At 36.4% G+C, this 27,611-nt stretch overlaps 1 protein-coding gene across 7 annotated transcripts in view; it reads left to right on the top strand.

Annotated features, from left to right (window-relative positions):
* Nucleotides 1–27,611, top strand: part of PLD5 (phospholipase D family member 5) — a 207,920-nt gene that overhangs the window by 116,202 nt on the left and 64,107 nt on the right. For 4 of the 7 annotated variants that reach the window (XM_032184710.1, XM_032184709.1, XM_032184711.1 and 1 more), the window contains 2 exons: nucleotides 18,210–18,378; nucleotides 25,570–25,684. The exons of 1 other annotated variant lie outside the window; for it this stretch is intronic. In XM_032184710.1, the coding sequence (XP_032040601.1) occupies nucleotides 18,210–18,378; nucleotides 25,570–25,684 (284 nt within the window). Of the gene's footprint in view, nucleotides 1–15,155; nucleotides 15,427–18,209; nucleotides 18,379–25,569; nucleotides 25,685–27,611 lie in introns of all 7 variants that reach the window. 2 more of the 7 variants (XM_032184714.1, XM_032184713.1) reach the window with 1 other exon arrangement.

The following is a 27,611-nucleotide window of genomic DNA, read 5'->3' as shown; positions in this document are numbered from 1 at the left end:
GGCTTGGTGTGGTGCTGGCCCCATGTTGCTATCGGATGTAAATGGCACAGCTAGTAAGACACAAGGGCAGAGGATGGAGTGAGCAAATTCTGTGTCATGTTGCTAAGTGAAATAATGATCATTGTTTGCCAGCCTTTGGTGCCTTTAATTTTACCGTCAAGCATTTGGCTTATTTGTAAAACTGTTGTCATCAATTTGTTGAAGTGCTCCTCGGAGCTCCCCTCTGCAGCTCTCCCTTAGCAGGAGGTGAGCTGTGATCTCTCTTCAGACCAGCAAAGAGATGGGGCATCCTGTCACCATCTGAACTCTTTGGGTGTTTATTTCTTGTCTCTAAATTGCTCTGTTGGGCTATTGCTACCTCTCTGAAGCAGGAATTACTGTGCTTTAGATTTAGAGCAGTAACTGCTGAGCTGGAAGTTGAAAATACTGCTACAAGGCTGGGCTGGGACAGAAAGTTTCTGCTTGGTCACCTTTGTGACTGTTCTCTCTCATTTAGAGATTGTCTACCTCACAAGTTACTTTGAGTTTAATGCAAGACCTATAGATAACCAAGTGCTTAGCTTCTTTGAAGAGCTGACATGTTAGATTTACATTTTTAATGCTAAATTTACTTGTTTTTCCCCCCAAACTTACCTCATTTTAAATAGTTGTTTGTTTTGTTTTGTTTAGTAATATGGTGACAGCGAAAGTAAGATTCTTAGTAACAGCATTTATGTCTGTTTAGTTTAATCTAAAATATATTTGGTATGCAAAGCTTTTATGATGCACTATAGACTATTTGAAGTCTGTATTTTGGCACAGTTCTGAAGTAGAGCAGCAGTAGCACAAGTGATTGTTCACTGTGGATTTTCAAATCATATCTCATTTCCAGTGAAAAAGAACCAATTTGAAGCAATAGAAAGCATTTTTAACTAGTTAAATCTTTTTAGGAATTTAAAGTCAATATTGGAAAAAAAGGTGATTTTCATTACAGATGCTATTTTATTTTTTATGGCTGCTAACTAAAAGCAAAACATTTTGGTTAAGGCTTAGCAACATTTTGCTGAATTCATACAGCAATTTTATTTTCTTTAGTGAGGTGGCTTCATTCATGTTACTCTTGCTCCTTGTAGTACAATGGAAAGCCCAAATATCAAGTAGTCAATAATTCATTATATTCTTGGAGTTTGTATGGAAGAGTGCTTTGTGTATGTGGCTTTGCACTTTGGGGCCCTTGATGGTTTTTGGTGGAATAGTTGATGTCTTCTACCCACAACAATTTCTTTATTTGAAGAAAAAAAAAGTTTTTGAAGAAAAAAAGTGGTTGTAAAGAAGGCACTGAAATGCCCAAGTAAATCAGTCAAGCAAGTGCAGCTCAATGCAGTCTTGACATCCCAGCAGCTACAGCGTTTACATGGGGGGGGACGACAAATTCTGTGACTTGTACAAAGCATGTGGTTTTGGAGGGGGATGGAGAGCAATTAAGTGTAAATTTTTATGTCAACAAAGCTTCATAATGACTTCAAAAATATTTTTAATTTGATTTTTCTAACAGCAAGTGACTTTATTGTTCTAATTGTTATTTCAGACATTTGTTGTCCTTTAATTACTTGACTTATGATAGGAAGCTTGAAATCATAGAAAGCATTTGATTTTCATCAGTGGCCCCACTACTATCAGGCAGTCTGTTTATATGCTGAGGAGAAGACAGCAGCGCAGTTTTTCAGCTTTCATATGCTTTAAAGTGGAACTAATTTTTTTCATGAGACCATATTGTTATGGCTCACTGATATATTTTATAGCTGTTCTATAATTATAAGATACATGGCTATTGCTTCTTGTTTTCAGTAGCTAACATTTCAGAACATAAAAAGGGTATATTCTTCATCTTCTTATGTTTTATCGTAGATGGATTTACAAGTGACTCTCCTGTATTTTAGTATTCACGTTCATAGGTACCAGGACTGGAAACTTGACTTAATCTTATCTCTAAATTGTAAGCATTGAAAGATACGTTATTATTTTAAGTGACAAATACATGACTTCTTCCACCAAGGCTCTCAAAATGATAACTGCAATGCAATTATTAAATACTGAATAAAGGTTCAGCAATAATGAAGATAAAGAATAAGGACTGCCTAGAAGAAGACATGGATTGCATAAATGTAAAACAGCATTATGAACTTGCAGTTGATACTGAAAACTACTGTTTTATGTAGCGAGGAAGGGGGAGAAATTTTAAAATTTAAAAACAAAAATAACCTCCCTAAAGCCAAAAGTTTTTAATTTTGAATTTCATTTTAATTTGCCACAAATCCTGTACTGTTGTTTGATTTCTTCTTGGAGATCAAGTTAAGTGCCATTACTTTGGAACAAACAAACAAACAAACCTGTAAATAGTATTTGGAATTCATTTGATTAAATGATATAAAATCCAGATTTAGCCTCATGCTTAAGGCCTATAGAAAATCTTGCCAAGCACACCACATTTTAATTGTGTCAAAGACTAAAATGTGATTACTTTTAATATTGGCACATTAATAATGGATTAATTGCATAGCAAAATTCATTTTAAACTTTCTGAACTTTTTCAGACTGTTCCTTCTGAGGTTGTGTAGTATAGTTACACTCTTCAGTCCTCTCTTCACTGCGACACAGATGTCCTGTTTCATTTTGGGATATTGTTATGGGTTTACTTATTTAGAATTACAACAAATTTAGGGATGCTCAGTGTCTGTGCCAGGCTCTCACGGTCCTGTCCTGTGATTGCCAGGCAGTTGTTGAGTCTAGAAGAGCTGACTTTCCCACCCATCTCTTAAGAGCTTTTTTTTTTTTTTTTTTTTTTTTTTTTTCTGGAGTCTATTTGCTCTTGAAAGGATGCTATTTATATTTGAAAGCAGTTTTCAGGCAGAATGTGCTCCACTATATCAAGCTGTTCACAGTTCTGTTATCTTGAGTTGGCATCTCGTATTTCTCTGCTTTCAGCTTGTTTCCATTGACACTGCACAGAAGGGAGTAACAGGAATAAGCCAAATCCATTTCCAGGTATCAGTACCTAAAAAGTCTGTCCTAAACTTCAAAACCTGAATATATTGTGGCAATTTGCAAGACACCTTTGGCCTCTAATGAATTGCTTGCATACTTTCTGCCTGTTTGGGTGCTTGTTGCTTTTGTCTCAGATCTCTCCCTCTTGTATTGTTCTTCTTTTTGATACCTTGTCACAATTTTTCATTCCATCATTTGTGTTTTTTTTTCATTTATGCCCTTGGGTAGGCATAGTAATCAGTGAATCCCTTTGAATTTCATGTTGACTTTGTTTGTTCTTCCAGGGATCAAACTAGTTTCCCAAATTATTTTCTGGTCATGCAATTTGTATTAATATTTATTTTATTGCATATGTATGTGTGTTGTATAAACCCTTCGCTATTACAAGCAGACTTGTTTTAAAAATTGTATTTTTCTGATTGCATATGAGCTAGCAGCAAATAAAAAGGTGAGTCTATTCATCCAGTTAGTATTTGAAGTTGGATGGTAGGAAAGGAACATACAGAGTTAAAAAATAAGAATGATTTAAAAGTGTTTATCTTTGTGTGCCCTAATGGCTGTATTGTTATCCAAGTGAACTGCATTTTCTTGTCCAAAGTAGATTTCCAGAGGCTAACTTCATATCTGGCTAACTTCATATTTGAAAGAGGACTTCTAGAAATTAATTGTAAGGTAAATAGGGTATTGAAAAGTATTCATCACAAAATTGTGATGATCACAATTTTTTATTCACAAAAATTGTACTGAATTGAGTCATAAAACAGCTTAATAAAGGAGTCAAAAGAGCAGTGTAAATTATTTATTTATCATCTGTGTCGTATTCAGAAGAGCAGGGAAAACGCTATTTACCAAAGGCTTGATCTTGATCCTTTAAAACCAATTACTGGAATATTTTTATGAAATTCCCCAGGCACAGGAGAACTGTTCTTAACTCACATGTGTTAACTCACTCCTTTTCTTAATTCACGTGTGCTCAGGCTGGACCTGAGCACAGGCAGGCAGTGCTCACATCTCTGAGCTGGGCTTTGTGGCCAGGTGAGGAGGTTGCTGCTTGCCTTTATGGGGTGGGCAGTAGATGGAAAGAGCTGGTCTGTAAGCTTTTCTTTGCATCTGCCCTTTCAAAAAGGTGCTTTAATTATCACCTGTGCCCACTGATAAGGGTACTGCCAGTGGGATCAGGCCCTTACAGTCTTTATTAAACAACCTTAAATGGCTTTTTTGTACAATACTTTGATCATCAATAACCATTTAAGCTGGACTGTTAAAATGTTCACTTGCAATTTTCATGCCTTGCAAGATGAAGCATTTGTGATTCATCTACATACTGATTAATTATTCTTTTTGTTATGGGCATCAACTCATGAGATAGAAAAAATTGCTGGGCCAGAATTAACCAAAGTTGAGCATTAATGAGATCAAACAGACAGTTAATGGGTTTGAGAAGTGAACTACTGTAGAATCCCTTATGTATAGGCTTTTAAGATGTTATTTAAAATGATTAAGTTTCTGCTGAGTTCTGTTCCAACTGAACAGCAAGGAATTTTATTACTGACATTAGGGAGACTAGTATTTAATTTGCTTTACTTCACCACAATCCACCATCTGCCTTCTTAGGGAAGAGACTCATGGGGATTCTTGGAAGTGCACAGTTTCCATAAAAAATTGGCATGCATCTGAGAGGGCAAGAAGAACCCCATCAATTTTGCAAGAAGTCTTTGCCTGCCAGTGGACAAGTAGGAGAGGTGACCTGATATTTTATTTCCTTCCCCAAACCCATCACCATTCAAATAACCTTTTTTGGAACCTTGTCCCTGTCTCTGTCTTTGGAGCTGAGTAACTGGGGCTCTGTTTCGAAGATACTGTGCTCATTGATCAATTGTGGTGTTGTGGTGTTTATTGGCAACTGCTGGGTCCAAGGGATGGAGAGATACTTGGAGATTTTTGCCCTGTGAGAGCATCTCTATCAAGTGGCATGGTTTTTTAAAGAGAAATAGGGTGTAGGAAATCTGCTTTCAGGAAAGTGTTGTTGCTGGGGAGTGAGGGGCGTTGTTTTTTTGGTTTACTTTGAAGCATTTATGATCAGTTATAACTAGTGTACTGGTTCACAGAAGTAAGTCCTCTGCTCTTTCTCATCCCTGAGGTGCTGGGAACAGAGAAGATCTGAAATCTTCTTGTAATAGTAGACAGGAAGATGGAGGTTTGAAAGATTGAGCAAGTCCTAGGTGGTAAGGTGAAAGATCTAATAAGAAATTTAGATCTAATAACCTTTCAGTAAATCTCTAAAATAGTCATCATAGGAAATATGCTAGAGTGAGTAGAAATCCTGGGAAGATTGGTGTGGAGCAAGGCAATTCCTACCTTAAAGTACTGCTGAGTTTTCATCTAATGTTTCTGGCTTGTAGTGGGAAAATAAAACTTCAGCCATGTGGAACTGTCAGTTAATTCTTACTCTGTTAGTAAGCCTGTATTATTTCCTGTTACATGCTATAGCACATGGCTTATGGTAGCTGTTAGAATAAGAAAAGAATGAGTGGTAGTTTAGCCTGAGTGGTGCTGCTGGCAGCCCAGATGAACCTACCTGTAGTTAAGCGAACTGAAAAAATACAGGGGCAGAAAAATCCTGGAGGTGGGAAAAATGAAATCACTTGGAGTTTTTTCAGAGGGAAAAAGGAATAGCTTGAGTGGACCCATAAAGCCCCCTATTTTGGATCTAGAATATATATAATATATATAAAAATGTTTTTATAATCTAATCACTCTGTGTAAATTAGATAATAGATTATTTTGTTTTTTTTCTCTGTGCATGAACCTGTGTTTATGTAGAGATTTCCAGCTGCAAATGGCCGATCCTTTTATAAGAACAGCTGCTGAACTGGGATATATTGGGGAATATATTTACTACTTGGTGTTCCTATTGAATTTTCTTTGAAATAAGCTTTACTTTTGGTTTTACCCACCTACCTTTCTTGTCTTAGAAGTTTTGCTCTGTAATTTTTAATTGATCATTTCCATATATCTCATTGTAGCAAGCAAGTTTTACACATTACATCTGTATTGCATTTTCTTAATTTAGTCATTATAATGCATGATTAAGTCAAGTAAAATTCTTTTTATCTGTTGTGATGAAAGGCTGGTCTCTTTGGGATAGGTTACTTGAAGTGTTATGCTTTGCTGTAGTGTTTGTAGGTCAACAGATCCTCTAAAAAGAAAACGAAGCCATTTGAGCCTGTAAAAGAAAAAGAGGTGACCTTATAGTCTGGAGTTCTAGAAAACATACAAAACTTAACATTACAAAGTGCAAAATAATTCATTTGCAGATAAAAAACAAGAAGGGCTGCTACAAATGAAGAACTGGAGGAACATCTGTAATAGGGCAGGGCATTTTATTTTGCCATTAGCATTAGCACAGGCTGCTTAATTTTCTTTGACTGGCATTAGATGAAAAACTTTATTAGTTTTCTCAGATTGCTGATTACTTGAAAGCAGCATGAAATATCAGTAGCCCTTATCATAGAATCTTTTTTCCTAAATTAATAATTTCATTTCTCATTGACAACATTTTTCTTTTTGCATTTAAAGAGTTTGGTAGGGATTAAAGAAAATGGCTCTGTGCTTATGCTACCTATTTGGAGATAGGATGAGATCTGCAGATCTTTTCATGGACTGTAGTTTGCAAATTCTACTTCTGTAAATGTCAAAATAATCTTAAGAAGTTATTGTACCATGCTCAAGTAATCAGATGGTGCTTGGTTTCACTTACATATTATACAGACGTGACACATTTTGTATTTGTGACTTTGGGAGAATTCATTTCTTCCATTTTATTCAGCTGATGGTCTGATTAATGGCATCGTTATTTCATCAAGGAAGAGCATAAACGAGGAGGAATATCAGCTACGTTGTTGGTCATCTGTACATCTGAGAGTTGTGGTCATCTGTACAAATTCAACAGGCAGCCAGTTACTAGTGACATCCCTCACGGATCAGCACTGGGCCAGGACTGTAAGATGTTAATGATCTGTGCAGTAGGACAGACTGAGCCTCAGCAAGTTTTTAGGCTATGCCAGTTGATGGGGGAAATCATGGTTGATGTGCTAGAAGGTTGTTTTGCTGCTCTGAGAAAGTTTGACAGGCCAGAGAACTGGGAAAATGCAATGTCCCGCACCCAGGTTGGAATAAGCCTGTGTAACTGGCTAGAAGGCAGCTTTGTAGAGAAGGATCTGGGGGTTCTTGGCAGGCAATAAGCTGAATATGAGTCAGAGGAGGGCAACTTCATACTGACCTTTATCAACAGGATTATAGCCAGCAGGGCAAGAGAGAAGATTGCTTAGTATGAGGAGAGGCTGAGAGAACAGTTTCGCCTGGAGAAAAGCAGGGAAAGGAGAGATCTCAGTGTTTTCTACAACTTCTATGTGAGTGCCTATAAGGACAAGAGAACCAGACTCTTCTTGAGGGTGCCCAGTAATAGGACAAGATGCCATGGATACAAATTGCAACAGAGAAAATTCCAATCAAGTTGTCCCTTAGAGATATGAGTTCTTTATGTTCACTTCTCAGAGGGCTGTCTGCCTTCCACGGGATTCAATACAACATAAGTGATTCTCTCTCCTGGCAAATTCTAGTATTTTTGCCGAGGGTTAATTCTTGGTCTTCCAGTAGAATTTCTTTAATTTTGTTTTCTGCAGATCCCAATCATGATATCATTTCTTATCAGGGACTGAGTTAACTCTTCAAAATTGCTCTTCCCAGACTTTCCTGTACTTTCACCTTCTATTTGTCCTCTCTGATTCACAACATTTCTTAAGTTTCATTTTTCATGGAGCTTATCACAGCTTAGGTTCTGTGGTTACTGTCTTCTTGGATAAATTGAAAATAATAACAACAAAATATCCTCAGAAGCAACTTTGAGAGAAATACAGCTATCTTAACTGTCTGCTGTTTTGCTGGAACATGTTTACAGTTTCAGAAAAAGAGTTGTTAAAAGGTTTTCTTAAGTCTGTTACACATTTCAACATTCATCTGGTACTTAATTGGTCTGTTTATTCTTGGCATCTTTCCACTTGGTTTTACTCATTGAACTTCACGTAATACAGCAGTCATACAGAAGCAGGGAATGGCAGAGGTCTGATTTAGTCAGCTTTCTGACTAGGTATGTGAATTAAACACCAGCTGACTATAGAGCCTCCTAAAGATACATTTTCCCTGCAGACATCATTAGAATTAACTTCAAACCAGAAGATGTGTGATCTGGAGGTAGAAAACAAATATAGGTGATCCAAAAATACCTTTTTTTCTCTAACTGAGAATGGGAAAAGTCTTTCAGATTTGTGAGATTTTAATGGATCTTAAATATGTCTTTTGGTTTCTCATTGGGATATACATACCACTTCGGTTAACAGTTTGATTTAGTCACTCCTAGGCAATAGTCCAAGTGTAATTTCACTAGATTCTTCCTGTTACACTGTTTAATGGAAGCAGCTCCTTAGGGAAACTGCAATAAAAGAAGAGAGAATTGCTTAGGGATAGGTGCAATACTGCAGGTAAGGTATACCCAGAATTGCAAATGAAATAGTAACGCCAGTTTGAAAGGCATTGGTAAATTTTAATCTGGATTGCTAAATAAAAGTCTGACCGTGAATGTTCAAGATTGAACTCATGCTGAGTAGGTGCAAGTAAAAACAAGGAGGAGGTTCAAGGAATGAAGAGTATATTTAATAAAAAGGAACTAAGGGCACTTGGCTGTGAAGGGTGAAAGCTAAGAAGGAAAATGATTGTCTTCCATAAAAATATTTTAGGAGAGAGGAATTCTGGGGTAGCAGATGGGTTACTCAAGATGTAGGATAGAGTAGGTAAAAGGATGTAATTTGAGGCAGGTCTCTGCGTCTGAGAGCAGCAAGATAAGATAAAATATTCCAGTAGGAAAAGTGGAGATACAAACACTTTGAAGTTCTAATATCTTTTCCTCATCTGGAAAATTTAAGAATAAGAGCATATGAAAAATTGACTGAAGTAGCAAAGACGGGGACTTGATCACCCAGGAAACCTTTTCCATTTCAGTTAGGAGCTATTACTTAAGTCCCTACACATGGGCTTGGCTTACTGTATTGCCATCTAACCTGCTTGGAGGTCTGGTAACCATCTGTTTTTTCCTGTTTGCTGCAGCTAACGTTAATCTGTGGCAAAGTTTCAAAGAACTATCACTAGAAATAATAATTAGAAATCTTAGTTGACGGTGCTGTGCTTGTTGATACAGTATTGGGAAGCTGCCAAGATATCAATATATGCCCTTAAAAAAAAAAAAAAAAGTAAGCCAAATTAGACCTGCTTCATGGCTCTGATACAAAGAGTGATGACAATTTAGGCGTTAGTACTTAAAAGTCTGTCCCTGAATATTACGTACTGTCAGTGGAAACTTTCACAGGCCCTTGCTACCTCTTCCTTCTGCAATACTTCCTAGAAATTTACTACAGATGGATCCCCCTGCGTTTGTCATGAATGCTAGAGTAACAGGGAATCCCACTAATGACGAGATTTCACTGTACATAGACAAATCAGGTATGGTGGAGGAGCAAAACAGAAAACGCAGAAGTGTGTTGCAGATTTCATAGCAATGCTGATTTCTGCCAGGGAGGTCATTCTGTAGAGATTTAATGATCAGGGAACTAAAAGGAGCAAAACAAAAGGTGAAGGGGTCCCTTAGCATGTAATACGCAGAAGGGGGAGACAAGGAGAGGAGGAGCCAGGGAGTGGGAGAGTTCAATGTGTAGAAGAACTAGAGCAAAAGATGTGAAAGAAAATATGGCATGTGGTTGGAACAAGCTGTTCTGAATGCCCAGAGAAAAACATACAGGACTCAGTCAGTTGCCTTTGGGAAGCCTAGTCCCAGAAAGGGACCCACACAAAAGGACTATGGTACCCCACTCTGGCTGCTTCCTAAAATTTCTTCTTGCAAGAGTGTGAGACAGAAAATTTCCGAAGAGAGAATAGTTCATTCAAAATGATGCATTTTAAGTGCAGACCAGCAAAGTTTGTTTCATTGTATAAAACATCAAAAAAATGAAGGGGTAACTGTAAGAGAAATTCTTTGTTCCTTGTCACAAAATGCTCCACAATGAACCAGAATGAAGGTCAGTGCACCTGGAAAAAGCTGAGGGAGGGAAACAATGAGAAATAAGGGGAAGAAAGAATGAAGTTGTGGTAGTCATAGAGAGACTTTGATGGGAGAAATTTGTTATGCTATCTAAAGTTTTGTAGAGAAGATGTGAGCTTTTAAATTGCTGTTGTGACCCCAGATAAATGTCAGGCATATGCAAACACTGATTTCGCATCCTTTTTCAGCTATTTATATTTTTCATAAGATCACAATGCCAGCTGTTTTCCTTATGTTGTCTTTAAACAGTATTGGGAAATCACCGTCTAAAGGGAGGTTCTGACACATGGTAAGATGACAAAAAGTTTTGCAGTGTGTTTTAGCCATGAAGAGGACAGAGGTGTGTCACAGCCAAAGTTTATAGCTTCTTGTGGCTAGGACATACTCACACATTTCCATTAGGCTATTGTTATAAAGAAAGCCCAAATGTATGAGGAGCAGATGGCAATTTCCATTCTTAGCCTGTGTCCATTAAATGAATTTCACACGTATCCCCAAGGCTTATAGCTGCTATGCATAAAACTGTAAGCAGAACATCATGTGCACCAGTTGACCTCTGTATCCTTGTGGCTTTTCATATGTGAAATTCAGTTACAGTGAAATTCAGTCTACTCTAAAATGAATGATGATTAATGTCTAGCAATACTGTTGCTTTCTTATCATAAAAGTGTCTCTGTGTTTCATTGAGACCTATTTTGAGTATTTCAGACAAGCAGTTGTTCAGTGAAGCAAAATTCACTTGAGTCTTAATTTTTTCTCTGATAAAAATATGGGAATTACCCAATTTAAGCAGGGTGCAAACTAAAATTATGACAGCAAGCAAAGAATTGCAAGACTAGCATGTATGTTGACCTTTTAATTGATTACTAATTTTCAAATGTCAGCTCCCATCAGTACGTGGGCAGCCAGATAAATCCTGCACTGATTTGGTTCAACTGCCATCTTTTTGACATCTCTAGTGTCCTTATCAGTCAATCCAGACACATTTTTTTGTTATACTGAAGAGTAAATATATTTAACTGGGTGCTGAACCTTTAGGTTAGTATTAAAGATGTGGTACATTCCAATCCTGATCTCTGTTGAGGTAATGCAGAGGGTCATCAGAGCTGCTGACACAGGCTGGATTGGAGTATTGATGATCTGGTGCTCATTGGTTCTTTCAGTATTCCCCTTGAAGAGAAATGATTAAATAGGACACCTAAAATATCACCTAAAATACATTTAATTAGAATTCACAGCTTTGAACCTTAGTTGATTTGTGTTCATGTATAGTGGGTCTTTCATTTGAAAATAATGCCTGTGATGTGTTAAAACAAGTTTTGTGTTGCTTGTCATCTAAAGGAAGCTGAAACAGTAGGATTTATTTATTTATTTATTTATTTTGGAGTACATCCTTTTTGGTGATGGTGGTATGGGAAGAAGGCTATCTGATATTTTTCTTGTGTAATGATCCATAGGACAGTTCAAAGAGAAAAGGTATTCCTGGAGTGCTTATCGTTATTTTTTCTGTAGTCCCAGAGAATTAAGCCAAGTCTTCAGTTGGTGAAAACCAATATTTTTCCACAGTGGTAACTGCTGACTGAAATGTTTATTTTTTTTTTTATATTGTACCAACTATGAATCTGGCACTCAAAGTGACTGATGCATTGTGCATGTCTACATGCTATATTTGGCATTGTAGACATCGTGATGAGTGGGCATGAAAGCAGTTATGTGGGAACAGCAATAACAAAGTGATCTCCAAGTCCATTACGGAAAGCATAAAAAGGCCTAAGTGGTGGAGTTAAAATATGAGTGTGTATATAGTTAGCCTGCTTTAATTGCTTCTGCAGACCAATAAGAAAAAATGGAAGGAGACTAATTGCAAAGAGGGACAGCCTTAGAAGGGGAAAGCTAAAAGGCAACTGCTAATTTTAGGCATTAGCTGAAGTGCCTAAGACTGGAGTTCAGTGAACACTTGAAGTAGGCAGGGCTATTTATTACAACTCTTGTGCCACTGCTACCTCCTGCAGCTGCATGTTAAATAGGATCAGGCAATCCCTTTGTGTTCTGAGCCTGGTCACAAACCATATTCACAGAATTTAGGCCACAGGTTGGCAGATTGGACAAACCTTTTACAGTAGGTGCAGGACAGCTTAACCATCTCTAGGTACACATTTACTTAGCAAACCCTTTACCTGCCTTGCATTTTTGACATAAAATGCTGTGGCCTCTTTTTGTGCCAGGATGTCCTGGTGGCATCTGCACTGCCTCAGGTGTGACTGAGGAGTCACTGACCACTTCTGATGAAGAGCAGAAGCCCAGAACGGGTACATGTCTCCTTGGCTTGAAGCAGCTGGAAGGAATATCTTTTTGCTGCATGCGATAGCTGTGGCTGTATTTCATTATGTGCTGTTAAGCAACGCTCCTTATACATGTATCCCACTAGGTTGCAATTCATATGGGCAGGGAAAGGAAAGTTAGGAAATCTGATTTTAGAACATTTAGTTGCACACACTGTGTAAGTTTTTCACCTTTTTATCCTCATATCTTATATGGTCACCATTATCTTCCAGAAGGATATCCAGCCAGATTCAGAATATAAAGACAATCAAGAGATGAAGAATCTTCCTTCAAATCAAAGGCTGGTGCTGTATATCCCTAGAATTCTAGCAGAGTTTGATTTCTTAATATAATAACTGTAAATATGCTCATTGCAGTGTTATCACTGATTTCACAGAATCCTGTATTCGTTAGGGAGACACTGACAGCAGCTTTTCAATTTAAGCATCACACTAGGCTGCTCTATTGAATACTCAGAAATGTTCAGATAAAGGGCCTGGAGTCCTATGCTGCACATTTGCAGAAAAGTATATTTAACACAAGAAATCTGAACATATCTGTGTTCACTGCAGATCAAATTTGAAGCATCATTTTAAGCAAGGCACTCAGCATCCCAGATTTTTTCTCTGGAGATCAAAGTCTTTGTGAACAAAGTTGAAAAAGCAGACAAGCAAATATCTGTCAAGAGCTTCTGAAGTGTGCATATATTCAGGCACATGCACACGTACAAACACACATATATATGTATGCGCAGTCCATTGAGGTTCTCAGTGTTAGAGCTCATGATATTCTCAGTTAGATGCTAATAACGTAGGTGCTTTTGAGTACTTAGAGTTCACAATCCATTTTCAATTCAATCTTACCTGCTCTCCGTTTCACTTTTAATCATTGTGTTATGTCATTAATTTAAAGGGAAAACATTTTATTTAAAATTTAAATCAACAATGTAAACGTGATACATTTTGTAACTTATACTAAAAGAATTAGAGTAAAGAATTAATTGCAAAGTAAATATCTATAATACACAGTTTATTTTTTCTTTACTGGATATGCCATGTAATTATCCAAATACACTACATAACTTTATGCTCTGGAGTTTGGTCTCAAGTAGAAATGCAGGGCTTGACCTTCCAAATCCTTACCACTGAGTGTAATGGGATGTTCAAATGTATTGATAAACTGTCAATACCTCTTTTATTTTTTTTTTTGGACACTTTTTCTCTGAACGCAGTCAGAGTTTGTTCTGCGTGTTTTTGAAATAGTATTTATACCTTGTCTGGAAGAATATTTCTTAATCCCTTTCAGAAACAAGAACTGCAGCTGTGGTTCTGTTGAGCTAAAGAGAAGATTGTATTTGGCCAACATGACAGCTAATGAATAGACCTGAGGAAGAAGAGCGGTAGGATTGATATGACATGACGTAGGAAGAAGTGGAAGGCTCGAAGGTGACATAGTAAAAACTGAAAGGACAAATGTCAGAAAGATGGTAGGTTTTGAGTAGGTATTAAAAATGTGGAGTATAAAGGAAGAGCTGGAACTTTCTGAGGAGCTGTCAGAGGTTGGTGGTTCCAGGGCTTCTGTATTAAGAAAGAGAGAGGTCAAAAAAGGTCACGTTTAAATAGAACCCTAATTTAGGGACGCGGCTGATACACCTCTTTTTCCTTTTTCCTTTTTTTTTTTTTTTCTCTCTCTCCCCTCTCATGTTTGAATTGACCTTAGGGCAAAAGTGTTGAAAAGTATTGTCTGTTTATCTTTCATTTCTTTATTATCTCATACTAAAGGTTCCAATGTATTCTTACATTTCTTCCCTTTAATGGTAAGTAAATTCAGATGTCATGGACACACTCAAGTGCCTAAGACCTGTATGCTCTCTAGTGTAAGACTCTGGATTGATACTAACTGGAGTGAATAACACTCAGCAGCTTAATATTTTAATATGGTATGAAGTTTGAATTTAAAAAAAAAAAACAAAACAACTTGCCTTTTATACTTGTATAATCGTTACAGCTGAACTTCTCAACAGACAGAGCTATAAACGTTTGTTAATAACCTAAGTTTATTGAAGGGACAGGCATATTGCCTCTGCCTATTTTAACTGTCCTAGTCCTCTTTCTAATCTAATTAACCAAGATCCTAAGCAAAGACCATCTCTGTTTCCTTCAGAGGAAGAAAATTGATGTAAGATCAGAAATTAACCTTGTTGCTTTCTGACCAAAGAACTGTCAAAGATAAAGGAGAATCCTTAGCCTGGGAGAGAATTCAACTAAGATTTCTAAATGCAAGTCATGTAGTTGGGCTTAGAAGCATCGTACTATATAGGTTAAGGTCTATTCTTTGGTAGGCATTAGATACCATATACCACTTCCCACATTTCTGTTCCTGAATCTTAGCTCTGATCCTTGTCTCCCTCTATGACTTCACAGAATCATATAACGTTACTTTTAGGTTTCTCAGTCTGTGTGAGGTATACTTGAGAATATTCAGCTATGTAACTGAAGCCTATGTTGGCATTAATCAGATTAAATAGATAAAACAATAGGAAATCCGAGAGGGGAAAGATACTTCACCCAACAGGTATAAGATTATGTGCTAATGATTTTGAGCATAGGTAAAGTCTACTTTAACTATCTTGCTATATCCTGCTTTGCTTTATTTATAGGTCACTTTAGCAGAATAAATTATGTCACCGTGTCTGATCTTCCATGAAGTCTGCAAATGACCTGCTCTCTTGGAAGTTTCTGTTACATATTCAAAAAAGAGCTTTGTGAGTCATATTGGAACAAAACAGCTTTCATTGATGAAACTGGGACTTGTGAACTCAAACTTTTATGAGGAAAGTTTAACAAAGCTCTTCTTCTCTAAGCACTAGAACTTTGCTGTTATGCCCAAGGAGGAGGGAGGATTATGAAGGCAAAATCTTTGAAACTTAGGTAGTTGTTTTTGTGTTTTCTTTCAACTTCTGAGCTTGGTGATGAGTTTTTGAGAGGAAAAGGGAATATATTGTGGGGAGGGTGGTTTGTTTTGATTTGTCGTTTGTGTTGTGTTTTTTGTTTGTTTGTTTGTTTGTTTTTGTCAAAATCAGTTCACTACTACAAGGAAATGTCTGAATTCCAAAGACAGCGTTTTAACAGTGTCTTATGTCTGCTAAAGAAAAAATACAGTTTAAGTCTTTTGCTTAAAAAAAAGACTGGGAAATATATTAATAGATACTATCCATTCTGAAGAATGGTTTCAATAACTGGAAGGCATTTGGCTTCTATTATATAGTCAGACCAAAAATAAAAAATGGCAGAAGCTGCAAATCAAAATCCCTTAGTTAGTCCTAGTGTGTTGAATGACAGATTGAAAAGCTGGGAGCTGGTCTCTTGGTGAAGAGCAAGTTCAGCCCAACAGTGAGGGCAAGCTTCCTTACCAAGAGGCACCTTGACCCTGACACCTTGACCTTCTCCACCCAATCTGTATTTCTGCTTGGGATTGCCCTGGCCCAGATGCAGGATCTTGCACTTGGCCTTGCTGAACCTCATGAGGTTCGCACTGGCCCACCCCTCAAGCCTTCCCAGGTCCCTCTGAATGGCATCCCTTCCCTCCTGCTTGTCAATTGCACCACACAGTGGAGTCACTTGCAAACTTACTGAGGGTGCACTCGATCCCACTGTCCATGTCGTTGTCAAAGGTGTTAAATAGTGCCAGTCCCAATATTGACCCCTGAGGAACACCACCCATTACTAATCTCCACTTGGAGACAGTTGACAACTCAATAACATGAAGTAAATGTCTCAGAAATATGCATACATGTGTTTGGCTGGATCAGGGCCCTAATCTCAAAAATAATATTAAGCTTTCTGGTCTTGGCCAGGTCAAAATCTGAGTGGACAATATCCTGAGCAAATAAATGTCTTTGGAGAAGACTGAAAGTAACTCTCTCATATCCACATGTGACTGTGTGGGCAATGGAAGAGGCCCAGAAAGACATGAATTCATTTCTCATCTTTGCCACTGTATTTTTTTTTAATGTCCTTGTAAAGATCACTTTTCCTTTTGTGCCTTGATTTCTCTCTCTTTGGAGAGTAGGTGCCAGTCCTTGTTGTATACAACAGCTCTGGGACCATGGAAGCTATTAATTGTATTGGGACTCTTGGCAATGTTAACTGTTTAAAAAGAAAGTAACTACGATTTCAAGGGATCTAACTAAATCTTTATTAAGTTCTAAAGGAGTATTAAGTGCAGCAGAAACAAATCTAAAGAGGTTGGGTGTTAGACTAAATTTTTTTTTCTGAAAATATGGCAATGCCAATAGATGAATAAGGTCCATTTTAGAGCACTAGTTATTTTGAAAAGTTTATAAACAAGAGTTAATGTAGTTAAAATGCTTTAGAATAAAACATACTAGAAGACATTAAAAAACAAGTTGTATTTTTAACTTCACAGTTAATTTGCTGGTGCTACAGGTGTTACTGTAATGATGTTAATTTTAATGTTAATCAGTAGAATAATGTTTTTAAATTGTGTTGTGGAGAGCCTTGTCAATAACTGTAGTTTAGCAATATGTATGTTGTTTGATTTTACGGAATATTTTGAAGTTTTAATGAAAGAGGAGTTGTGCCTGTTTTGTTTTTTTATTATTATTATTATTTTCTTGCCAAGCCAGGAAAATAAAAATATAGTATACCACAAATTTACTTTATCAAAATACTTTTTTTCCCCAGTGTTAAAGACTACTAAACTTTAATTTTTTAATGTATTAACTTCACAAACATACTAGATTTTCTGAAATAGTTGTAAAATTTTCCATACAACCCTGTAGGAAGATACTGAAGTTTTTTTTTTTTTCCTTTTTTTAACAGCCAGAAAGTGCCCAATTCTAATTTATACTAGATGTTTGTATTAACAATTTACTTATTGAAAAGAAAAGAAAACAAAGCAAAACTTTGAAAACCATATTTATATTGCTAAAGTTGATAATTAACAGTGATAATAAATTCAGAAACAGTTTGGAAGTACTTGATTTAGTTGAATGCAGCAAAAAGGAGTAGTCTCTACAATGTTGGTTTAGCTTCTTGGATCCATGTGAATGTGTGTAATTTGCAAACATTTTGAATAATATTGACAGTAAGATCAAGAGCCTTCCAAAAAGAACAGGAAATTAAATAATAATAATAATAAAAACAAATAAAAAAGCATAATCCTCCTCCTTTTCTTAACTACATGATCCTAGTCAGAGCCATGTGCAAGTAAACAAAACAGAACAACTAGGTAGCTTAAAGCAGTTGGAAAGAGAGAATTCATATGCGGAGACTGCTATTTAATAAAACGCCAGCTGTAAAGGCAGACCTTTACAGAATACTTGGGAGTGCGCATCTTAGAGAAATTAAATGGAAGAATGAGAGTCACAAAGAATGAAGAGATTTCATGCTTTCCATCCTCACCTTAAGGACTGACTCCATTTTTCTATGTTTAATGTTGCAGAGCTTCAAAAGCTTAGTTTGCTTTGCTACATTAACAGTACATCATCTCTGCATTTTACTGTTTTGGGAAGTGCAGAGCATGGTAGTTGGCAACTTCAGAGTGAGTTGTGAGGTGTCCAACTGCTGAGAGCCTCTGGGAGCAGATGTTGAACCACAGGCCCAAACCTGACATTTTTTTAAGATTTGGGACTTTTTCATAAAGAAAAGTGCTTATGTTAAGTGCTTATTTTTTCCTTATCTATTCTCAGGGTTGCTCTTGTGGAAAATATTCCTGAAGGGATCAACTATTCAGACAGTGCACCATCTCATTTGTCTCTTTTCCAAGGCTGGATGAATTTGCTAAATATGGCTGAAAAGTCTGTTGACATAGTATCTTCCCAGTGGGACCTCAATCACAGTCATCCATCAGCATGCCAGGTATGTTCTAGACTAACAAAAGGGTGGGACTTTAACAATCTGATTTTGTTGTTTCACTATTAATTTTTTAGAGCTGCAGCCCTTCCCTATAGCAGACCTATTTGTTTGGTAGTTTAAAAAAAATGAATAAAAAATACTTTCTTATGAGGATTTTCCTGACAATACACTAGTTTTCTGAGAATAGTGGTACACTGGACTAGCAAACATATTCATCACATATTCATATTGCTTCCATCTTAGGAAAGGATGTAATTGTGTAATCTTTAGAAACCTGCAAATTTGCACCTGTATTAACTCATCCATAATCTGGGAATATCCATAAATCCATATGCTTATTTTCTGTTTGATGAAACTGATCAGGTAAAAGATCGATTATGTGGGTTAATTCTGCAGCCAAATAGATGAGTAGAATTACACTTAGAACTCATCTGGTACAAAACGTATCACATGATTCTTCATATCTTTTCAAAATGGATCTTGGTAGGGGTTCAGGATTTCTGCAATTATGTGCAATAGGAAAAATTATAAATCATACATAGCAAATGAGACAGTCATTACAATGAGACTATGCCAATAAACACATAATTCTTGATAGCAGTCCTCTTAGAAAGGTGGTAAGGGCAGGTTTCCGCTTAATATCACCCTGTCAAACTAAGATATCGAAGAACCGAGAGGCTGAGAGTATCTCTGTCAACCAAATGGATTCTTTGTTGGGGAAAACAAACAAACAAACAAACAAACAAAAAACCACTCAGTTGATGTGGAATTGGGTTAAAATGACAGCAGGGTAACTGTAAGGAATCTACAATACTATACTATGTCACAAACTTTTCACTTTCCTATCTAGTTCTGTTGATGTGCAGTAAAAATGCCTTTTGCTAGCTGATGAAAGTGACTGGTATTCTGAGCAACAAAAGATAGTATTTCAAATAGTCTGTGTTTTCAAATTGTGAACTAGATGCTACTTCTTTTTAGAGAGACTATAGCCTAGTTGAAGGGCATACATTCACCTGTCTTCAGAATAAATCTACTGCATGTCCGTTCAAATGAGTGAAAACTTGAGGTGAGCAGTCAAATGGAAAATGTAGCCCAAACCCTTCCTTTTACAAATATTGGAATATAGTTAGTGAATAAATTTAGTGAGTATCAAAATATTGAGATTTTTTACAATGTAATTATGCAGCTAAGCTTTATTTAAATTTATTGCCTAAGAAACTTCAAACCCATGTACTGTCATTCAAGCAGATGAATTCAAAGACATAGTGCTTTAGATGTTTTCAGGATGTGCATGAATTGGTATGTGCATGAATCTTTTAAAAAATTTTTGTCTGAAAATATTCAACATGTCATTTGCTTCAAAACCAGCAGAGCCTGACAAATCCCAAACAGAGAGTAAAAATAGCAAACTGGAAATTGGGATTTCAGCAGTTAAGCATCAAATCCATTCACTGTTCCACATTTTCATGCAAAGTAAAACTATAAGATATTGCCGAATGTCAGAGCAGGGAAAGGAAGAAGATACATGTAAGTGGATTTGCTCCTTCATCCCCAAATACATTGTTAAAGTCATAAAAAATGAGACATTTTTTATAATATTCTATTTTAGTTATCTATTTGGAATACATAGGTCTTACAAAAGCAAGTAATTACTTCTGTTTAAAAAGTGATTAATATTCCAGTCATTTCCTCATTTGTACAGCAGTGTGGGCTGAACAGCTGATAGATCTTTCTGTCAAGCTTGTCTATTCATCCTAAAACTCTGTGCTGTTATTGACCAGTCTAATTGCTAAAGAAATTGATAAAGAAGCAGACTTTCTTAGCAAATCACTGCCCTGGAAAAGGTATATCAAGTTTAGTGTGTGAAAGAGGGAAGAAAATGTGTATTGTTGCATATGCTTTCTCCCCTAATAAAATTAAAGACAAATTTGAGAGGATTTTCAGTTTTCTGGTGATTTTCAGAAGTATAAGTCAAATATCCTTGAGTCTTTATAAATTTGAGTTCAGGAGTAATTTGCACTTACATACGAGAAGTGTTACGTGGAGAGAGATGCAAAACTTCTAGCTTCTGAGGTGCTTAGTGAGTAAGTTCTAGTTGTTCCCTGGATGATGCTTGTTTTAGCAGAGACTAAGGACATAACCATTTTCCATATGGACCCACATCTTGCTGTATAACTAACAATTTTCATTTTGTGAATATTACAACATATTATAAAGCAAGTTTCTTTGTGAGAGCACTTTAACAGATGTGGATTTTTAGAGAAGAGATGAGTAGGCTAAATTGCCTTTTCTCAATTTATTACAGGGCTTAGCTATGTTCTCTACATGTGTGTTTGTGTATTTATATACACACATGAATCTGTGTATGTATGTATACATATGTACATCCAATATACATACTGAAGAAAAATACAGCAGGAAGTTTCTGCATTTTTGTATAGACATGAATGCATATATATATATATATGCACATCCAATATATATATGGATGATAGATAAACATATATGCTTATGTGTATATAAAATTGCAGAATTTTGTGCCTTTTTTTCTTCAGTTTTGTTAGTGGTTATGTTACCTTGTGTCCTTACCAGTTGCCTCACCATGTTCTGTGGTTCTAAATCTGAAGAAACAGTTATTGCTGACTGAGCTGTCCAGGTTGCAGCTGCTGTGCTCATGCATCTGAGTTTATAAGCCTTGCTGAATTGGAGTCTTCAAATGCAAATACATGATGCTATAATGTTTTGTGTGCTTCCACAGCTTAGCAGGTCAAGTAAACAAATCTTTGGCAAAATAATGAGTAAGCTTTCCATACCTGCTTTTCTCATTCAGAGGAAAAACGTGTTTTGGCATCTTTGTGTTCTCATCTGTGCATTTTCAAGATAGCAGGGTAGTTACACAGAAGGCTTTGAGATTTTTGGAGAATGCAAACATGTGAATCCTCCTGTGGCAGTCTGATGTTCAGAGATATCAGAGGACAGTGGAAACAATTTTGAAAGATAGCTTATAGTTCAGTTGCAATGAAGGGAGAGGTGAACATAAAATCATTCCAATTTCATGATTTTCACAATTAATTTCCTCTGAGTCATCTCATGTTTAGAAACATTAATTCAGAGTGACCTTATATATAGTTTCAAAAAGTCTTCCCTTTCAAATTTCATTTTAAGTTTAGCAAGTAAGAATTGATGCTATCATGGCTTATTGATATTGCCGTGAGTAGCCAGTTCTCCCTGGATGGATATTTGCAGAACCATAAGATGATCAGAGGATAGACCTGTGCCTGACTTTTACACTCATCACACAAAAACAGGTGGTTCTGACTTATCTCTAGTTACCTACCTACCTATTGTGCACTCCCAAATGGCTTGATGGGAGAAGTCTCCTGCTCCACCTAAAAGTGTCAGGTAAGCCAGCTGTCCAGCTTTGCAGTGAATCTCTGAGGGTGAGCTGTGTGTCACTTGCAGACAGCCATCACCCAAGGGTCTTACGTGATTTGTTTGGTAGGACAAATGCTAGTGCCAAAGCATAAGTATCTGTCCTTGACAACTAATAAAAAATGCAAATAAGTACAAAGAAGACAAGAACGCCTCTAAACCTGGTGGCTACCAGCAGAAATTGGCTACAGACAGCTATAGAGATTGCAGTGTATTTTATTTTCTGTAAACTCATCTTTACAAAACCATCTCTCCCCTTCAGGTATTTCCCTGATTCAGCTGCTACAGAATGAGACACAAAAAAGAAATTTTAAAAAATGAGAGTTTTTATAGTGAAAGCATTTTTTTTTAATTCTGAAATTCCAATAATTGACATTTCCTCCCTTTTCCTTACCTGTTTTGCTAGAAGAATGTGAGGAGAGCATTTGAGTTTCTCTCTTCAGCATTAAATAGCAGAAGTTGAATTTAGGATTTCTTCATTTATTTCTTCTGTTGGTTTCTGCTGGTAAACTGTGATTGTTAGTGATGTTTTTTAGATATACCCAAAGGGTTGATCATTGGATAACATTTTAAAATATTAGTAGAACCATATAGAATAAATTCAGAAGAAAATTCTGGAAGTGACCAGTTTTATTCTGTCACAATAAAAAGCTAAGCATTGTCTTAATTGTAGGAATCTAAGTTAACAAAGAGCACAATAATTCAATTTTAGAAAACTTAATAAACAGCATTTTCATGTTTGTATATCCCCTCTTTTATTTTGAATGAGGAATGCATGCTAATAAAGACAACAGCACGCAGGGGAAATCATCCAGGATAGAATCAGTCTGCCTGGTAAGAGTTAAAAAATTATTTTGGGGGGAATTTCAGAGCTTTTCGGTAGTAGTAACTTTTTTGTCTGTTTTAAATTCACCAGCTTACTCTGCTGTACAGTTGGGACTGATGTTTCAGATGTATAGTAGTTTAAAGCTGCCATGAGAGTGTCTGTCTCTTCATTTGATGTATACATTTTACAGCCTATTTTGTCTTTTTCAGTAAGTTTGCTAACACAGCACTGTGAAAAGTGTAAGAGAATATTTCATCAGGATAGGCATTTTTCCTAATGGTATATTCTGCTAAAATGCAAATAGGGTACAAAGTAGCGTGCTGCATTTTCATAGCACTTGCCTTGTTACTACTTCTCATCCCTCACAAGCTAACTCCATAGAAATGATTCTGATCGCTGTCACGTAGTCACACGGCAGCCTGGTATTGTCTCACAAAGGAAATGTGGTCTGAATGACAGCATGAGGGTTTATATTCAACAGAAGCATTTCAAATGTGCTGACAGTAGTGACAAAACTCTTCAGACCTTCTGTCCTGTCTTTTTCCCTTTTCATAGAGCAAAATGGTAAAACTGCAAGTAAACATGTCAGAAAGTGTAGAAACTGAGTTTCAAATTAATATTAATGGGAAAAGAAGGCCAGGTACTTCAACAATGAAAAAAAGAATCTCTAGTATCCTACTTTAGTACATGCAGATTTTTAAAGACAAGTGTATTTGTCATAGTTGTACAGAGTGCCTAGACGAGTTTCGATCCCTGCCAAGGGATGATGCAGTGAGAGGAGACAGCAGGAATTATTTCCAGTTCTGACACTGGGTGGTGGGGTGCTGTTTTTTGTGTTCCAGTATAAACATACGCATTTCTGGTGAGCGTGCTCCTAGTTTTAATCAGCCACAGTTTATGATTCTGTAATCATCACAAGAGATGCTTTAAATGTTTCTATCAATGTGAGGTTTCACCATTTATGAGCATATTTTGATGAAAAAAAAAAAAAAAAACCATGATAAATGTATAGCTTGTAATGTTCTGTAATGGAAAAGAGATGTATTTTCAGAGAAGATGCTTTGATTGGAATGCAGGGCTGCACTCCAAGTGATCTGTTCACCCACTGAAATGTCAGACTGGTCTGTAAGAGACAGACAGCTAGATGGTCTATCCAGGGTGCTGTGTTGGTCACATCAGCACATACTAAGATTGGGTAAAACGGATCAAGGCATTGGCTGGAAACTGAGCAGAAACCAGTGTAGTCATTGCAAGTCCCAGATTTGACTTCAGTGCCATTCTGCAGCAGTTGCAGGAAAGGCCCTCTAAGGGGACCACTTCTGTGCCCCAGGGTCACAGTGGTGCTGAACTCTGTTGTTGGCTGCTAAGTTCCTGCAAGCCATGGGATGCACAGGGAGCTGTGCTGTAGGTTCGAGCCAGCAAGCAGGCATATGTAACAGAAGTAAAACATAAACATTCTGTGTTTCCGTTGCAGCCTCTGGCTGCTCTATAATATTGAGAAACCTAGTTCTTAGGAGGCTGGGTATTCTTATTTTGCCTCATATACTCAAATACTGGGAAGTGAATCTTAGGCAGTATGTCTGTACTATAGACAGATGAAGAGCTGGTTTCTGTGACTGCTGAAATCCCAGCAAGGCTCCAAGTGTCAATCTGCAAGTGTCAATTAGAGGGCAAAGGATGGCTTTCCCCTCACTGCTGCTTCTGGTTGTGATGTGGGAGGAGGGTTTTTTGTCTGAAGTTTTGTTGGTACACACTACATCAGATTGCTTCATCCCTAACTGCTTCTGCATTGACTGTGGTTGTTGAACAGAAAGATCCTTCTAAGATTTTAAGAGTAATGTTTTGTATGGAGAATTCTCTAACATGGTCTTGTGGAAAGCTTCCACCTGTTTGAAAGTTGATATGTGTTTTTTGTTTTTTGTTTTTTTGCTTTAGCTTGACATACGGGATTTTTCCTTGTGACCAGCACAACACTGAATCTATGTGAGCTATGTAGCTAGGGCAGACACTTCGTCTGCTGATTAAACCCAAAGATTTTTTGTACAATACTGCTAATTGTAAGTGGTGCCTGCTGTAGCAAGTTCAAACAGCAGCAAGGAAGCAGGCTCTCTGTGGCTGTAGTAACCATGGCACAATATCCAGTAGTACATTGGATATTTTATTCTTTTATTCTGCACATCATGTAGCTAGATGCTTCTAACCAAGCATTTTCCTTTAGCTTAAGATATGAACGTAAAAAGTAAATATTTACTATGCAAAGGTCTACTTTTTATTTGCTTCTTGGACGTGGAAAAATGTGACTTGATTGAAAATTTTATTTCTCATATGAAACAATTACCTTGATTTCTGTTTTAACATGTATACAGTTGAGTATGATATTCCTTTTTTTGTTTTGTTAGAAATAAGGCTCACATAATAAAGTTAAAGCATTGTAAAAAGGAGAAGTGTATGAAATACATTTACATTATTGTTCTCCTTCCTGGTATATCTCATCTGAAAACAAACGTGACTACAAGAAAATGTTTTGTACTATGGTTAGAACCACTTACAAAAAATTACTCATTACAAAAATATGTGTAATCTGTAAATCTTTTCCTTGCAATTTTTATCCTAGTTTAACAGAATGTAATTATTTATAAGAAAGCTAATGTAAAAATACATTTATGCAGAACTGGACACCTCATTCTGTGTGTGTCACCTGTCATTGATAGTATTGCACAGTCTGGGAAAAGGAAGAAGCAAGTTTGTCCTTCAGAATAGTAATTTTCTAACCTTTAGGTTAGATTTAACCATATTTTGGAACATATTTACTCAGCTGTTATACACATTTACATTTTTTGTTTTAATGTGCCTCTTTTTTATTATTATTTATTTTTGATATGCTACTTAAACAATTCTATCTTAAAATTTCTGCTTTCCTTTACTATTTTTCCTAGGGTCAGCGTCTTTTTGAAAAATTGCTTGAACTGGCATCTCGAAATATTGAGATAAAACTAGTGAGTGATATCCTGCCTGTGGAATCAAAAGTATTAAATGACTTGAAAACAAAGGGTAAGACCAGGGTCTTTATGTTGTTATGCTATTGACTGCTACGTAATGTTTCTTTTGCTTTAAATGAAGGCTCGAATGGCATACATAAAATGCAAACTGTTGTTGAGCAGTGTTGTCCAATAATCCTATACCTCTCTTTGGTGCATTGTTATCAAAAATTGGGAACTTCTACAACTATTATTGTAGTTGAAGTAGAGGCTTGCACTTTGCAAGTGGTTAAAAATGTGGTGCGGTGCTTAGATAGATGGTTAAAGCCATTATTTCCATATTAATAGTAGGCAATGTAACTTGAGATGTTGCTGTTACATCCTGTGGGACAAGATAGTTTCCTCTTTTAAGCAACAGCAAAATAATTTAGTAAACCAACATGTCTATGCTACTGATGATTCTGAAGCACTGGAAAATACTAGTCAGCTTTAGCCGACTGACACATGTTTCTGTGCTAAAGGTATTTCTCAGGTGCCTGCTTTCTTAATGATTGTTTGGAAGTTCAAAATCCCTAACCAAAGAGGGATTACGCGCTGACGCTACATGACTAAACTTGTTTTATGTAACAATGTGTGGAAAAACAGCAAGGAGAATTTTTAAAATGCTAAAAGAAATTACAATACCTAAAGAGTTTTAACAATCTCACACGTTTCTCCTGAATGATAATACATTAATTAATCTATATAATCTGATATAAAAAATAATCTGATTTTTAAGGGTAGGATACATCTTTAAATGGCAACAAGAACCTATATATTTTGACAATAATCATTTTTGACAGAGATTTATCTAATATATGGATCGCAAAGGGAATTCTTAAAAACAAATTAATCTAAGCAGTTGCTACTTTTACCAGCACTCTAACATAATGTGCTTGTGTGGTGAAGAACAAACAACACTCGTTTCCAACAAAAGTTAATTTTGATTTAACTTCTTTGTAATCTCCTGACCAAGAAAGTAAAAGAAAATTGTTAGAGGAAGTCCTGATTCCTTAGAGATCACCTTTTAATCAAGACTGACATGTTATTTCAATGTAATATCTGTGGAGACATATCACTTCATGACACCGCCTATTCCAGGACTTTGATTATTTCTATTACATGACCAAAAGTGATACTGATCCTTTGATAGCTAGTGAGTATACATCAGCTCTGACAGACATCTATGAAGTAAGGAATTAAGTTTTCCTGATGTGTTGAAAATGAAATATATGTTTTAATAGCAACACCAGTGAAACTGTCTTTGAAAAAGTGATTTCATTTCCCTGTGGCTCTAGCGTCCCCAGTTTCCCTCAGTCAGACACAGTTAGAGGTAGAACCTGTAAATTTATATTGATGTACTGGGCAATAGATATTAGATATGCCATTTATTTAGAATACCAAGTATCAGAAGCTGTCCTGTTTAAAAAAAAAAAAAAAAAAAAAGCTAAAATTATTTTAATCAGGGAAGGGAACTGTGTTTGTCATTAGCACTTCTGTCAGTTTGTGGGAGATAATCAGTCCTGTGAGCTTTTTGAACAAGTAAATAAAACATAATCTTATACTATATTATTACTTTCGGTTTTATGTCTTGCTTAGATCCCTGAGACAGGAAATTTTAGAGTATTCAAATGAAGGGATCAATATATATGAGTGCTCTTCGCTACAAAGAATCAGAGTCACTTACATGTAGTAATTCTTGTGAGTTTTGCTGCCATCCTCTTTGATCGTTGTAATTATAGGCCAACTGTTGGCCTTTTCCAAAGATAAATACTGGAACTTCCTGCTTTTCTCACTATAAATGTTTTTTTTTTTTTTCATTCCATATTTCAGTTTATGTCAACAAATTCAGATATTTCTGTTAGAATGTCCTGATTATGATGTAGTGATTGCCAGCTCTTGCATTTATTTTTTTTTTCCTTATTTTTATTTCCAGGAAAACTGGTTAAATTTTTATTCAG

Source organism: Aythya fuligula, chromosome 3 (genome assembly GCF_009819795.1).
Source record: "Aythya fuligula isolate bAytFul2 chromosome 3, bAytFul2.pri, whole genome shotgun sequence".
Taxonomy (NCBI): Eukaryota; Metazoa; Chordata; class Aves; order Anseriformes; family Anatidae; genus Aythya; species Aythya fuligula.
Note: the sequence above shows the minus strand (reverse complement) of the source record. Positions and strands in the feature narration are given on the sequence as shown.